This window comes from Lepidochelys kempii, chromosome 19, assembly GCF_965140265.1.
Source record: "Lepidochelys kempii isolate rLepKem1 chromosome 19, rLepKem1.hap2, whole genome shotgun sequence".
Lineage (NCBI taxonomy): Eukaryota > Metazoa > Chordata > Testudines > Cheloniidae > Lepidochelys > Lepidochelys kempii.
In genome coordinates, this window is record NC_133274.1 from 1,918,623 (window position 1) to 1,935,252 (window position 16,630).

Genomic DNA, 16,630 nt, shown 5'->3' on the forward strand with positions numbered 1-16,630 from the left:
GTAGCTACATTTCTTCTAGTAGTTTATCTGGGCTACTGTAACACATATTGCAGTAAAATCATATTTCTCCTCTCACTTTAGTGTCGAGTCTATTTGTCTATCTAGCCGCACCGTAATGACTTTATGCAGTAGGTTTAGCAGCAAAACATGCTTTCCTGGCAAATCTACAGGAATGTGTCTAGTGAGAATAAACTTGACAAAAATCTAAGATGCAAGGACATCTCCTTTTGACTTTCAAATGATACTGCCTATGTGACTTTCTGATGGAGCAGGAAGCACATTCACTGTCTTGCAACACTTTACAAATGTATGAGAGGTTTATGACATTTTGAGAAGTCTTTAACTCTGCTGTTTCTGTGTGTGTTGGGGAGAGGGGGTGCAGAACATGTAAGATGTGCAAGCTGATGAAAGCAGTGACTGCTCTGAGGCGTGTGCGGTATGCAGTATCACTATCGTTTACAAGAGACAGTAAAATAAACTCTTGTTCAGGCTCCTAGTGATGCATGAAAAAAAATGTTTCTCCCATCATAGATGATGTGTTGAGACATGAGTGGATTTTTTCTCCCTCAGTCCTTTTCTCTCTCTGAATCAACATAATACAATGCAGAACAAATCTAGGTTGTAAGCTCTTTCTCTTACTGTGTTCTTTCAGTGCCCTGACCTCAGTTAATTCTGTCTGTCTGTCTAAGTGCTACCATAACATAAATGTTAAAAAAACTCTATTATTCTTATTAAAGTTCTTTGATTCAAGGACAATCTCTTACAGGGTTGCAGAGTGTCTGCCATAATGGAGCCCTCCTGATCCTAATCAATGCAATAACAATTCCCAGATTGTCTCCAAAATCACACTCCCCTCCCCCCGGCCATACGGCTCTCTCTCTCCCCACCCCCTGTATTGTGGCATATAGGAAGCTGGGGGAGAGGTTAGAATGAAAAACAGATAGGACTAAAAAAAAGTATTTAATTGGGGTGGGTGAAAGGAAGGAAGAATCATCCATAACGGGTGAACCTGTGAACCATTAAAGTGAATTTAATTTAGCAAACCTATCAATCAAGCTGCTAACTGTCAAACTTAAAGGATAGCTGAAAATATTTCAGTAGAGGGCACTCAAGACCTAGGAATCTCTATTTGCCAAACCCTGCGTATTTACTCTGTAGTATTTTACAAGGGTTTAGCACATGACTCTCATGTAATGTGAGCACTGGGTCTCATATCTCACACTGATTGTGGTTATATTATACCCAATGCATATAAATCTAAACAAAATTCATGTGCATGTGGCTAATAATAAATGAACCAGTTTAGACAGCCATTGTTTTGGGTTTTTTGGTTTTTTTAAATGGTCTTTTTTCCCTTCTACGGTATTGTGGAAAAAATGTCCTGAAAGTAGAAGTGCTTATATCATGTCTCTTTGTGTGAATTTCATCCTTCTTAGGTTGTCGGAAACATTAACCTGATTTGAAAGTGTCCTTTACTGATCAACGTTTTTTTTCTAGATATTAATAAAATGTTTCAACATTTTGTCCTCTTTTGTAAGCAGTTCCTTTTATACTTGAAGAGAAAAAGCTTTGCATTAAAATTAATGGTATTTAGAACTTCCGTAAATCTTTAGGCTTGCCTGTGGGTGAGAGAACATTAAGATGCTTATGTATACAATCAATGTAAAATGTTCATGAGTGTCATACTCCTATCAGTATAACAAATACAGCAGGAACTACTATGTGTAACCACTGCAAAAACATGTAGTAAAAGAGTCTAAAAAATACCAGGACATCTTAAGCTACCTGTGACCACACAGCTTCCTAATTCATACAAATAAAAAGTATACTATGTTTATGCCCTGTAAGTACAGTACAGAATTTGCATTAATTGGTGATGGATAGACTGTGAAATGATGAATTACTGCCATAAAACTATTTTCACTATATTTGTGCATTGTGCAAATAGATTTTAGCGCAATCAATGGAAATCACATAAGAACTGTAAAACAACATTGTGCTATTCTAGTGAAGGACAGTGGAGCAATGATAGATTTCTGTAAGGTGTTCTAACAACTTGTGGTGATACCAGTTCCTTGTCTTTTGAGTCTCCCAGGTCAATTTGTATTGTGGGCTTAGTTAGACAGGAAGGTCTTCAAGACAAGAAATGAGTTGTTTTGGATTTTTTTTTAAATTTTGTACAGCACATTACATGCACTGTGTAAACAATTACATTATGTTGAAATTCAGTTAATTAATGTGCAGCATTGAGTCTGCATTTCACAGAGCAGTTTTCATAATGTTTACAATTGCTGTGTATTGCCACAGTTCGGTCAATGCATGAGTCTGGCCCATTACTAGTAGGTGTGTTAAATCCATCTACTGCAGCAGGTGTCAGTGGGAACTTGTATGTAAAAACACATATGTAGAATTACACGCTCTCTTCCTAAAAACATGCTGATGTGACTGAGACAAGGACTCGGAGCTGGGGTTTCCAAACTGTTTTATTATTGATCATAGAACATAGAACAATCCCAGGTTGACATTTGGTGCGAGAGCGGAATTCGCTCTGGAGGGAGCAAAGGCCAGAAAAGAATGAAGCTGCTAAGTTGCACATGCAAGAGAGAAGGGTGCTGAGAGCAGGCCAGCCAGTGAGAGCGCCAGGGTGGGGCTTCAGAAATACAAGGGAGGATGGGAAGAAAAATATACCAGGGATTTGCCATCCTGTTCAATTTTTCACCTTGCAAGACTCTCAGCTTCTATAGAGATGGGGAGAAGATATGAACCCAGAGAGAACAGACTTTGTATTCCAGCATCTATACACCACAGTTTCTGCTGCTAGACATTACAGGCATTTTTGTTTCCTTTGGTTAACTTCGTTGTTGTTGTTGTTGTTTCGGGCTCACTCTCCCGCCTCAACTAACATCGCAGAGCTTTCTCCATGAAAGCTTGCAGCATCCATGGCCTCTGCATACCATCCAACCCCAATCAAACAGCAAAAGATAAACTACACCCATGCTCTGATTAGTATTTATATTGCACTGCACCCATCCACAGCCCCCAGTCGGGATCAGGTTTCCATAGTGCAAGGTGCTGCACATACCCAGAGTAAGAGACAATCCTTACCCAGTAACAAACTAACCCAATATATCAGCCTGCAGCTGGCTTTTACACCTAAGGATTCATAGAGACAGAACCCACTAGCCTGACTTAAATAAAATCAACCCCCCTTCTTTACAACCTGCCCAGACTGACAGCAACAAGGAACAGCTGCTGCTCTAACTCAGAGCAAAAGCCTCTTCCTTCACCAGGCATATCTGTCTCTATCTCATTACAAGCAGCCCCCAGCTCATGCCCTTTGTAAAGGGCTACAGATGTCCCTCATATCCGCCATTAGCAGGGAGACTTTGCCTCCATGCCCTTTCCCTGAATCTTTAATCCTCTATGTACCCCCAACGCACTGTCAGGAGATGATAGAAATTGTCTTCGCTTGAAACACCCACATGCGCAGCCCAGCTGTAGATAATGAAATTCCCCCAGGAGCTCAGGGCCCCTGCACACCCACAGGGCTAGCAGCTATTAGCCTTGCTCTCGGGTGTAACACCTGTGCAAATGACAGCTGGAGAGCCCTGCCCCCCGCTGCTTGGTAATTGGCCTAATCACTCAATGGGGCCAGTCTGAGAAAAAGTCATCCCCCTTGTGAAATTAGGCCCAAAGCCCATGTCATAATTTTGGTAACTTGCCTGTAGCCCAAGGAATATATTACAGCCACTGTTCCCACCAGTTGCTAATTCTATTCTCTAGAGACACTTACCGGTGATCAGAAACCCCCGGGGTGGGCGCCTACCTGGCTAACCCACTGTGTGCGCTACAAAGATGTGCTCACTAATTGCTGCAAAACATCAAAACCAGAGTCTTTCCTTTTGCACTTGAGGCTGATAGGGATGGGGGTGGCCTTTCCTCTTTCTTTAAGGATAGGAATGGTAATTGCAGGGTCATGAGGGCTAGTACTGAGTTAAATGCTCAGCGAGAGGCCAGAGATATCAGCCCTCCCGACAATGCGAGATGGTTTTGAGCCTACCACCGAGGAACTAAAAAGACAAGGCCAATGAGAAGGATGGATGCTTATGGGCTCTGAGTACGTCTGTAAGAAAATTGAAGAGCCGCTCCTCAGATGTTCCAGGCGATGCAGTCGCCGACAGCCGGCAAACGCGAGCGCCTGGGGATGATGGAATAGGTCAAACAATTGAAAAGAGAAAAATAAACGCACCGCAGCCTCGCCCCAGCAAGCTGACAGAGCAGCCCGCTCACCTAGTGATTTTCCAGCCCTTTGTCTCTGTCACGGAGGTCATTCAACGCCTATAACTGCAGAACTCCTGGCTGCTTTGCAGCGCCGGGACTCCTCTCACCTCCCACCAGAGAGGGGGTTTTAAAATTATTATTATTGTCCTCACCCCCATCCCCTTTTCCTGCCTGCAGATAAACTCTGGCTGCAGGATGCTCAGTCTCTGCCCTTTCCCTTACATCCAGCCTCCTTGAATGCCTCCATCCATAGCCTGGCCAGGGCCAGGAGGCGCTGCCCAGGCGGGTCTCCCTGCTCCAGGCTGAAGGGATGCTGCCAGGAGGGCAGCCCCGCTGCAAGGCAGCCCCAGCCTGGCCGGGAGGGGTCCCCCGGAGAAGTTTCCCACGGTCACTGTCCGGGCTGCCGGAGGGGGGCTCCCTCCCGCAGGGACACCCCTCCCCGGGCACCCCACTGCTGCGCCCCCTCCCACGTCAGCCCAGGGCTCCAGGGAGGGGGACAGGCTCGCACGCGGCCAGGAGCAGCCCCCCAGGCTCGCGCCCCCTCCCGCGGGTCCCAGGCTGCGCGGGCTCCGCAGCCGCGGCCCTTCTGGGCGCACCGGTGCGCCCGGGCGCAGGGCTGCGCGTGTCCCGGTACCTGCGCGGGGCGGAGCGAGCCCTGCGCCCCGGCGGCGAGGAGCCCTTGCCTCCCATTGTCCCCCGCGAAGCTGAGTCGCCCGCCTGCCTCCTTCCCAGCCCCAGCTGCTCGGGGCTGCCCGCCTCCCCTGGGGGCTGCTCCTGGGGGTGGGGTGGGGGGGTTTCATCCCCCTCCAAACTCTGCTCCCCGCCCCGTGTGTGCGCGCGTGTCTGTGTCTGTGTATGTGCGCGCGTGTGCAAGAGACTCCACGCCAGGGCTTTGTGCTCACCAGCCAGAGCATCAGGGGTAGGAGGGGACAGAGACTCCGGCAGGCTGAGCCGGAGCAGCCAGAGCCTTCCTGCCGGTGACACCCGGCTCGGCCCGGGCACCCAGCCGGCGGGGCTGAGCCCGCGACGCTTCCGTGGGTCTGGCACGGCGCGGGCTGCAGCGCCCAGTAGGATGAGCCAGGAGCAGCCTCCCCGCGCCCCGGCCGGCCCGCTCTGCCTAGCCCCGGCTCCCCGCTCGCTCTCGGGCTAGCCCCGAAGTCTTCGGGTCGCCAGGGGACCCCCCACGCGCAACTTGCCGGCAGGCGTTTTCCCCCAACGATGCCCCATTTCTGGCTCGCTCTGCGGAGTGTGCTTGTGGAATACTGGGCAGGGCTCCTGCTTTGCACCGTTTGGGTCCAGGAGTCGCACGGGATGCCGCATGTCATCCGGATAGGTAAGAGCGGCGGGAGCTGCCCTCGCCCCCTGGCTCCTCTTGCGGGGGTGCGGGGGGCGGTTTGCTCTCTGGGGCTGGCGGCTGGCGCGGACAGGGCTTGCCCCCGGTCTGCTGTGATCTCTGGCGGCTGCCAGGCCAGCCAAGTGCACTTGCCGAAGGAAGCAGCCCAAGGGCCAGCCCGACGCGGAGGGAAGGTCCCGTTCGGCGGGGCAGGGAAGGAAGGGGAGAGTCCGGGACGCACCGACTGGGTGGGGGGCTCCGGGGGGCGGTTGGCTGCTGCTGGCCCACGCGGCGAGATGTCCAGGGCGCAGCTCTGCCGGCAGCGATGGGGCGGGGAGCGGGTTGGAAGGGCGGCGGGACACCGCGGGGGTGAAGGATGCAGGGGCGGGTGTTTTCGGGGAGATCCAGCGGCGAGCTTGTCAGGACTGAGTCGGTGACCGTGGCCGGGGGGGCAGAGTCGCCCGCGGTGGCTCCTCTCCACGGCAAAGGGGAGCTGGCCAGGGTCCAGCGGGCGGCATGCCCCGGGAAGGGGGCTTAGCAGAAGGGAAAGTTTGGGCAGGGGCTTCCCCCCTGCTCGGCGCTGTGGAGGAGGGGAGCCGGCCGGGGGCTGCCCCAGAGCAGGAGCGGGGCTGCGCGCACACGGCGGGGTGAGTGAAGCTGCAGGAGGCGGCGTGAGCGCTGGCGGGGTGCTGAACCCAGACTCCCCTTGGCTCTGGCCGGGGCGTGGTGAGCAGGGGGCCCTTGCTACCGCTGGCTGGGGCGGGGAGGGGAGGGGGGGCGGCAAACATGCGAGTGCATTGGACTGAACGCAGCGGCGCCTTGTCATTTTATTTGCTTGAGGCTGAGGTGTGAAGGGGGGTTGCAGCCCTAAAAGGACGAGCGATCAAATGCTGCGACTCCCACTGACTCCCCGCACATGGCCGCTGAAGCCAGGCAACTGGCGCTGGCAGCCACGTTTGTTCTGGGGAGTGACTGAGGTTACGGGGAGGTTTTACGTTTTTAATAATGTTGCCCAAAGTCATGGCACGGCCGGGGATGCAGGGGAGAGCCACAGATGCTCTTTAATTAAAGATGCAATTCTGAAGTGTGGGACTTAAGGAAGGCGCTGTTCTCTCTCGGCACTCAGTCCAACGTACACACAGCCTTTGCGTTTTTTGGTTGTGTGGTTTTGGTGCACGACTCCAGGGGTTTGCTCTCTGCCACATGACACAGCTCTCATTCGCGTTTTACAAAGGGACCCTGGGACCGAAGGCTCGTGGCCGAGCAGGTGTCAATGGAAGGACAGTGGGGATGAAAACAGAGAGGAACAGGGACCTTATTTGCCCAAATGCAACTTAACAGCAGCCCTCACCCATGTCTGTCAGAGGAAACCAAGGTAGCTGGACCACAAATAAAATCCTGCCACTTTAAGTTTTTTTCTTTTTAAGTTTCAAATATTTATATCTGTGTATATACATTTCAGTTTCTTACTTGCTGCCCATTGGATTTTACCGGTGCTACGTCGGCTTGGGGATACAGAAATCACAGAAGAGCTTAGGGCCTAGGTGTGACCTCTCCACCTATGGAAAGGTTTCAAATGACCACATGCCCTAGCCTGCCCCATGGACTGATGGCCCGACGCAGGGAGACCGAGCACCTGCTGCTTCTCGGAGTAAGATCCTGCGGCCCTGAGGCCGGACGCTGCAGTTGTATCCACCGAGGCTCCTGTGCAGGTTCAGATCATCATGGATTCAGAGGGGGAAGGCTCAGGAGACGCCTGCATGGGTCCAACGGCAGGGTCAGGGGGGTCTTCGCAGCTTCGCTTCCTAAATCCAGTCGCCCTGGGGTTCTCTGAGGGCAAAGCCCTGGATCCTGTGGGCAGGTTGTGCACTGAGGAGGCCCAAGTGCGAGGGAGCTCCCCAGCCTAGGCTGTGTGAGCAAGGGAAGGGCTGTCACTATGACAGAGCCGTTGTGGGAGTTCAGCAGTGTAACTGCAGATCTACGGCTCTGAAATGCCCCTCCCTACTAGGGTGGTGGAAACTGTAGCACAGGGAGGGTGTAGACCCCTGCATGGGCTCCATGATCCTGCGCATCTCCGTCTGCGCCGTGGAGCAGAACCCCACTGTAGCTAGCCTGGCAGTTCTTACTCAGGCTAACTTCCCACCGAAGTTGCCGCCTGAGAGGGGACAGGTGTCTCGGGTTCCAGTCCTGCAGCTGGATATGGTTGCACAGGCATGCAGGGGTCCAACATTAGCAGATCCAATTGCAACCCTGGGGCACTGGGAGTTGCAACTTGTGATCCAACTATCTCCACTGCCAGGCACCTGGTGCAGCCACGTCATCCTGAACAAAGGGGCTGTCAGATGCTGCCATTCTGACTTGGTAGCGATTTAAGGACTGCACAAGGTGTAGGGCAGGGGAGAATCAGGCTCAGTCCCTTGACCCACAATGGCTTGCACTGTCATCTGCCTAGCTCACCAGAGCTGCAAGCTGCCCCGTGATTTGCCCGGCCTTCTGAGATACTCAAGCAGACACTTGAAGGAGAGCTTACGGGAGTCACTGGGAGGGGAAGGTGCTCAGCACCATAGAGGATTAGGCCCATCTTCTTGGGACTTCGCTGTGGCTCAAGGGAATTGTTCAGCAAGAGACTCCAAGGCCGAGTGGCCTCAACCACCCAAGGAAAGTATTTTCTGTTGGAGCTTGAAAAGGCTCCAGGCCCTTGCAGCAAGAGCAGAGAAGAAAGGACACTTGACATTCCGGCGCTATTGAAAAAAATCATCATGAACTTGCCACCTGGATCATTCTCACTGGTGGGGACACTGTGGGTCTGATTTGCCATTGCCTTGCCCTCCCTCCCCTACCCCAGTGCCAAATGCTGCTGAGTCAGGTGGGCAGGGTTTTGCTCTCACACTAGCCTGGCATAAATGTCCCCACAGTGAGCAGTCTGGCCTTCCTTCCCTGCAAACACCTCTGCCTACAGCCCCTGTCAGTGGTGTTATGGGTTGAATGGAAAGGGATGTTTTTAATTTCTAAAAGTAAAAAAGCCAAATTCCTATCTCTAGCAGAGCCTAACTTGGTTTTGGTCAATGAACTAGGAAAGTTAAAATGCAGAGAGGTGACTGAGGGTCTAGGGAAAGCTACAAATGCCTTAGCGACATTCGTTTAAAATTGCCATCATATTTTCCTCCCCTTGGGTTCAGTTGAAAAATGCAGATTTTTCTCTCTGCATTGATTTGCCTGTCAGTTTGTGCACAGCTACACCGATTCCAAATTCCGCTTTTAATGAATAGAGTACATTGGGACATGGAAAACTCCTGAAGAGGTAGCCTTTGTGCTTTAAAAACAGTCAAGTTTTAAAGGCTAGTTTGGTTTGAAATGAAACTGACAATGGAATATGTGCCATTTGAATTCTAGGGAAGGCATCCAGGACAAGGAAGGGAAGATCCAGAAAGCGTGTGCTCTCTCTCTCAGATCCTCGTAATGGAGGAAAGGAGGGAGGGAAGAGATCGATAACACAGAAAATACATGCCTTGATTTATTATTAAATGGGAGTTTTCCCCAGCTTTTTCAGTATCTATTTGAATTTTATGTGATCCATCAAATATTTTCAAATATTACACAGAAACCTCAGATTAGATCTTCTATACAGTCAAGTGGCTGGATTCATCTCCCAGTTATACCGGGATAAATCCAGAGTAACTCCACTGACTTAAGTGGAATTACTCCAGATTTCCCCTCCTCCCCCCCTCCCCCCCGCCACTGAAGAGAATTTAGCCCCCAGTGGTTTGTGATAGTCAGACTCTGGATGTGCATGTAATCAATGGAACTACTCTTGGTAGTAAGTGCTGCACTTGATAATAAGTATTTGCAGCGTCATGCCCAATCTGTAGTAAAAGCTGCTGCTCTGAATGTGTATAATGTGATTATGCTATTTTAAACAGCATATTTATCTGGCCTTTCTGTTAAATTAAAAAAGCAGCCGCAGCTCTCTTCATCAGTGATAGACGAGAGCTTGATGCCATCTTGTAATGTCCGAAGTTACTAACCGGAACAATGCGAAAGCAGATGACGTCACACTTAGGATTTCAAGCATGTCCTGTTTTTAACAAATTAATTTTAGTTGCTTCAGAAACTGTAGAATTATGTCAATGCAAGACCAGAAAGCAAAACCTACGTAGATATGAACCAGACAACATGAACGCAAGACTAATAGTAAATAATAATATACAAGAGGGAGAGTGAGTGGTAGAAATTAATCCACTCTTTGAATGTTTGCAATTTTTGGTTGCCTGGTCTTTTGTTATTATGTAGCACCAGCACTGTATATGTCCTGAGCCCAATCCGACGGCCTGAATGCACATGGGTTCTCCTACCGGCTTCAGTGGATTACTGCAGTGAATAAGGGCTGCAGGACCATATCTTTTTCTTAAGTGCTCAGTGATATGTAGGTGCAAATTACTTGAACTTGTGCTTTCGTTTCTTATATTGTCACCAAAACCCTCGGTACGTACATACCACATCCTCCTCTCTGCATACAGGGAGCTATTGTCTGGAGCGAATTTCATTGTGTTTTCTGAATATTTGAAATGATTCACTTTCCCCTTCATTTGTCTTCAGCTTTAAATTTTTATTTTTTTTTTGGTTACTCAGATTACATTTTTCTTTTTATTTATTTCCATAGATGTTATACTTCAAGCGTGATAGAAGGGTCCAATCCTGTGTTACTGAAGTCAATGGGAATTTTGTCATCTACGTCACTAATAACAGGATTGGGCCCTGACTGAACTTTTAAAGAAACGGTCTTAGATAGCTGAATGATAGGGCTTTGTCTCTTATTTTCTCTTTTTAAATTGTGTCGGGTAAGGGAAGAGGTCAGGGCATCGATTCTTTGGGTGATTTGCAAGTAATGCAGGAGAGAGAGACAATGGGATTGTAGTTGGCAGGGAAAATGATAATTGATTATTTTATATAAATATGTAGAAAATAAATTTGGTGCATAATTATCCTTCCCTGTGAGATCAGCTTTTTCATGGCTTATTATTGTGTGTCTGGCATATTTTTAAAACCAGATTTCTAGTTTCAGCAAAGGAAGTTTTATTTTTTAAAAACCCAGATTTCCCTAGGCAAGAGAGATGTCTTCTAGTAGGGATCTGTGCTGAATGCTATGGGATTTGTGAAGGCTGCAGGAGGTAATTCTCAGAAAGGCTGGTCAAGTATTATTCTATTCGGCTCAGCTTGATTAATAGTTTGGAGAAATTCTTGTTTCAGTGAGAGGGTGAGGGGAAGCGTTAGACTGAGTTCTTGCAGGGCCGTAAAACAGGAGTTCACAGGTGTGAGGGGTCGCTAGGTTTTGCCTGCCTTTTCCTAAATAGTGTAGTTGCTGGCCCCAAGCCAGTAGGTAAGGGTTTGTATTCAGGGGAGTTCCTTGCCCTTAATCCAGGGTGTATATGGGATAGAGACCAACCCTATTCATCCTTCTATCATGAAAGACTCTAACATCTTATTTACATAGTTATTTTGTATAAGCCTCTCCTAATCCTACACACAGAGACAGAGGGCCAGACTCCAATTAACTCCAGTTTTCTGCCAGTGGAGCCCTGCTGGCTTCAGCGTTGCCGGATTTACACTGGTGTGAGTGAGATCAGACTCAACCCCACACAGTTTGCAGCAACTCTCCCGAGTCCACTGCGACTCAGTGTGTCACTATAGCCGAATGGGCCGGCACACTTGTCTTTGAGTTTGGGAATCACTGAGTGTAAAACAATGAGAAATTTCTTTCAGTGACTGGTGATGCGATGAAACATTGGTGTGTAGGAGCAGACAGAAGCTGAATGAAGATCAATATGTTTCCCCCCACCCCTGGAAGCAAATAGCTTTAGACAAGTGGCTTCCTGCCACCTGGGATCAGCATACAGACTTAGAAAACATTAACTTGAGGAATCTTCCCTTCCAGCCAAGCTGACTGCACAAATTCCAGCCATTTTATTCTTTAACGGCTGTGTAAACAGAAAGAACTGAAACTTGAATTTCACTGGGCTGAGTTAGCATGAGTTAGTCAATGCCAGCCTGACTGCAAAATGCACCTTGGCCCAGATTCTGACCCATTTACATAACTGGTGTAAATCTGGAGTGACTCTTTAGAAGTCAGTGGAGTTACTTCCAATTTACAAAGGGGTAAATGAGATCAGAATCTGGCCCCCTCTTGTATCAATGGGGGACACAAGCCCCCACAGACAAATTGATTTCCTTGGGATTCTCTGCTTGTTAGCACGTTGCATTTTTGCAAGTTAAGACCTTTTTTTAAATCACTTTTCTGCTTTTGTGGCCTTTTCTGTATTTTCAACACCAGGCACTCATCGCTCCATCTTTTTATAACTGAAAATGTTATTTCGGGTCACAAGATCCTTTGCGTCGAATAGTATATTTTAGTGATTTCAGCAGACTGTACAGGTGGCAAACTGTTGGTGGCATATAAGTTCTCAATACATCTGAATCACAACATTACTTCTTTATTGCAGAGAAGTCTAATAGTTTGATCTCAGCTTCCTCTTGAGAAACTCACACAGGATATTAAGATGAAACATGAAAACTGACCCCAGTTAAACATAGGAATAGGAGTCCAGCTGAAATAAATATAACCTCTTGTGTGCAGCAGCTGTGGCTGCTTCCTCGAATGAAACAGACACTTTCTCAAGACTCTGTGTGCACTGATCCATAGACCCCTTTGCACAAAGTGAAACTCACTAGGTTTACATAGAACTGAAATGATGCATAACCTTTGGACAGAGTCTGCATGGGGTGAGTTTCACCACTCAGTCCTTAATGGTAATGGGGCTATTAACTCTGGCACCAGGTTCGGTACTGTCTCTCATGAATGCCCCATAATAAAGGCTGGATCGTTAATTTCGTGCCTTGCCACCTGCTGTGCAAACCCCTCCTTCTTATCTTGATTTCTCCTTCTCTGGACCATTTCTGTTTAAAGAACTAAATGACGGTTGATTTTTAAACCTTCGGCCTGCTTATGAGAAGACTGTTAAAAGCCTTTTTGATTCTATAATGCACAGAGCAATAGTAAAACCCAACCAATCTACAGCAAAGCTGTCTCTCTCTTCTTTTTGTAAGCTGAGCACTTCTTTAATATGGATAAGGAATTGCATTAAATTAACCATGCTAAATAAAATGTGGGCTTGCCCCATGATAATCTGTTGCAATATTGCCAAGAAACTAAAAAGCTGGCATTTAAAGAGAGCTAATGTTTGTGGAGTGCTTATTCTCTCATTTCAGCAGAGGGCAGTGTTTTTCATTTACAATTCAAGTGCTTTGTAGGTATGGCTGAAAATATGATTTTCCCTACTTCTCTGCTTCTGGCTGTTGACTGTAGCTCCTTCATATTAGCCAGCATAGCTAATTTACAACCATTTGCAAGGAAAGGGTTTGCCAACCTAGCTAGACTACGAGTGTCTCTGATGGAAACATAATATGAAATAAAACCCCAGGTTGCAGAGACTATTGGTTGTGAACATTAAGTCTACTTATCCAATGCACTGCATTTCCCCTCTCCTATAATGCTATATATTCTTCTCTCTCTCTCTCTCTCTCTTCTTGGCTAACAGTTTAATGTAATGCAGTCTAGACAGCTTTTCTTTGCATTCTCAGAACATGGGCTGGTCAGAATCTCTGTGCAACACAGATAACAGCTAGAAAGCATCAGAGCCTACTTTAAAAAAACAGACAAACCCAGGAGGAATTCAGCACCTGAAAACAAGGTTAAAAATTTGTGCTACTGGCAGTGTTGCCAAATGGAATAAATGTGGAGTCAGGAATAAGGGATTTTTGCTGAAGCAGATAGGCTGAGTTTGGTCCTAAAGCTATTTGTATCTAAGTTTGCTGAGACTCTGCATCTATGTCTGTCTGTCTGTACTGCCTTTGAGGGATGTTGGTGATCCATCATTACACGTGGGGTGCTCTCTGTCTTAACACACACAAGAGTGTTCGCTCTTTGAGCAAGGACTGCCGTTTCTTGTGTTTGTGCAACACATGCCACAATAGAGCCCTGGCCTGATGGGACTTCTGAGCACTACTGCAATGTTTAATAACAACAACAAGAGGGTATTTGTTAGTCTGAACATTAAATCAAATCCAAAGGTAACATCACAATCAGGAGAGCTTTAAGCATGGGATAGGCCCAGTTCTGTACTGCATCTTTATTCTAATGACAGCATTCTGCATCCATTCTACTTCGGATTTTCTCTTCTAACCCCCTTTCCAAAACCTCTGTCCTCACTATTTATGTGCACCAGCCACCACTTAAGTCACACGTCAGCAGCGTCCAGAGCCTCCGCATGCTGCACTGTGAAGCTAGGAACATTCTCCTTTACGTTACAGTTTTATTTTTTTTAGCTTTCATTGCGGACAGGGAAGTTTCACATGCCAAGTGTAACCTGAGATGTTTAATCATCTCTGGTGCATTGAAATCCTCAGGCCCAGGGAGACACTATATATTCTGCTACAACTTGATAATTTTACAGCACAAATATATTGCCATGGACTGAGCTGGTTTGTTCCGACAAGGAGAGAAGGTGGCTGTGATCAATAAAAAGCAGGATTTTCACACGTTGCCTAATGGAGCTGTGGCATGAATAATTCCATGACTCAGCTCAGATTTTCTCTACCGATATGCCCAATTGTTCTTCCTTTGAAATATAATTTAAAGAGATACTAAAGCAAACAGCAATTAGCAGTGATAAAAGGCTACACCACCATATCATTATTAAACAAGTCTATTACACTAGCACTCATATGCCTCAGTCAGGATCAGGGTCCTATAGTGCTCAGCACTGTACACACATAACGACATACTCCCCGCCCCGAAGAACTTACACTCACAAGTCTCTTTTCTAGTGCTTCCAAATGCTCACGTGCCAGCCAAGCATGGGTTACCAAGATAGCAACAAGGTTTGGAGGTGCCATAAACTCTCCTGCTTCAGAGTATGAGACAACTTTTAACACAGGGGATCTGGAAGGCACTCATCCGAGGAGCAGATTATCCCATAACACCCACTGTGGGGTTTCAGTTTCCTGCACCTTCCTCTGAAGCAGCTGGTGTTGGCCACCGTCAAAGACAGGATACTGCGCTAGATGGACCCCTGCGTTGATCCAGTCTGGCAACTCCCATGTTCCTGTGTTTAATGATGCAGAACCTGCCTGGGATCTGAATGCCATGCTCAGAGATAGGCTTTCTTAGTTCATATCACATTTGGAGTGAAGCATAGGCCCATAGGCACAGCATACTGTGCAGAGAACAAACCTCCCCCTTTGTTCTTTAGTTCACGGTGACATTCAAATGCAGCCACTGCAGCACAATGCTGTCAGACTTTCCTCCAGCTGTTCCTTCCCAGTCTGTGCCATTTATCCAATGGCATTTATCTACTTCCCGTTGACTGACCACCTCTATGCATCTGCTCCGAGCTTTGTCCTCTCGCTCCTCTGGCCTGACCCAGTGAACGGCAGCACACACGGAATCCACAATTTCCTTGTGATGCGAAGCCCCACAGGAACACCTCGAGCTTCTTGCTGGGTTGAAGTTTCCTCATTCTCTAGCTCATGGCTGGTATTGCTGGGAAAATAAAGTTAGTCAAGGGATCTTCCTCCTCCTGGGTGAGTGCCAGCATAAGGCTTCGAAAACCAGCTGGTTCCCCCTTCAGTCCTGAGGGCTGACGTGGTGCCCAGATCTTGTGCCCGGGGTGAATTTCACCCCCTATCCATTCTGCTAGCGGCAAGAATGAGACCCGCGTGTTCTTGCTGGGTTAAAGTGTTTGTGCTTTAGTTGCAAAGGGCTTGTGAACATTTATTCCAGTCTTCCTGGGCAACTGGACCATTCTACTCTGCTCACAGGCCTGCACCACTCTAAAGAAAATATGCCTCTGAATCCCTGAAATTACATCAGAATCTGGAGTTACAAAGGGGGAAAGCAAAGTTTTTCAGTAGTTGCTTAAGGCTTTGCTCATTTGATTTTGAACATTCAGGGAGGCAGCGTGGCCTAATGGATAGGGCACTAGACTTTAGCTCAGAAGACCTGCATTCAATGCTTGGCCTTGCCACTGAGTGACCTTGGGCAAGCTGCTTCACGGCTCTGTGACTCAGTTTCCCCATCTGTAAAAGGGGGATAATGATACTGATCTCCTTTGTAAAGTGCTTTGAGATCTACAGTGGAAAAGTGCCGTGATCTCTATTGTTAGTTATACACTACTATATATGTTATACTGAAGTCCATTGTCACAGAATACTTCTGAGAGTCACGTTACAGATGAATTATTATGCATTAAGGATGCACAGTTCACGTCTGAGTGCTTTCTGACTTTAAATGGAAAATTGGGATTATGTTAATTCACCTAGAATCTTTTAATTGGTGCCTGATGCTGGAAGCCTATCAGTTACTGAGCTTTATTGAATTGTTTTCTACCACCACATGTGAATCAGGGTACCTGGCAGGGGAGTGCTCAGCTGTGGGTGTGGGGGGAGGAATCAAATTTGCTGAGCATGCTAAAAAAACACAAAAAAAGGGTTGCGGGGAGGGGCAGAGTAATTCTGAAAGGGCTGGGGAGACTCTGAGCACAGGGCAGATGAAAGGTTTATGCAGTCCGTTCAGAGAACTGTCAGGTAATGAGGCTATGGGCAAAAGCATGGGAAGAGAATGTCTCCCTAGTGATCATACAGTTTAAAATAATGAGCTGGAGAGGGCTCCTGTGGGAGTGGTGGATGAAATTCTGAAGCCGTTGGCACAATGCTTAATCAAGCGAAAGTAAAAGAAAAGGCGGAAGATACAAGATTCCTGGCTGCCTGAATAGAGGTTCCCAATGAGTGGGAGGCGATGTCATCTGGCATTATAAAAGAGCCAACTGTAAAGTGACTGCAGAGTTGAAAAGACCACGCTAGCTAAGGTGAAGGGGCAGTGCAACTGAGAAAAGCTGCAACGATCTTTGTGACACACAAAAACTGGAGAAACCTGGACTTTGGTTCCCAGTTATGATTCGTTCC

The 16,630-nt window shown here is 47.6% G+C and overlaps 1 protein-coding gene across 3 annotated transcripts in view; it reads left to right on the forward strand.

Annotated features, from left to right (window-relative positions):
* Nucleotides 1-5,193: 5,193 nt before the first annotated feature.
* The window catches only part of GRIK3 (glutamate ionotropic receptor kainate type subunit 3), a 229,752-nt gene continuing 218,315 nt past the window's right edge, over nt 5,194-16,630 (forward strand). For all 3 annotated transcript variants that reach the window (XM_073317613.1, XM_073317615.1, XM_073317616.1), the window contains exon 1: nt 5,194-5,614. In XM_073317613.1, coding sequence (XP_073173714.1) covers nt 5,500-5,614 — 115 coding nt within the window. In that variant the 5' untranslated portion in view covers nt 5,194-5,499. The remainder of the gene's footprint in view (nt 5,615-16,630) is intronic.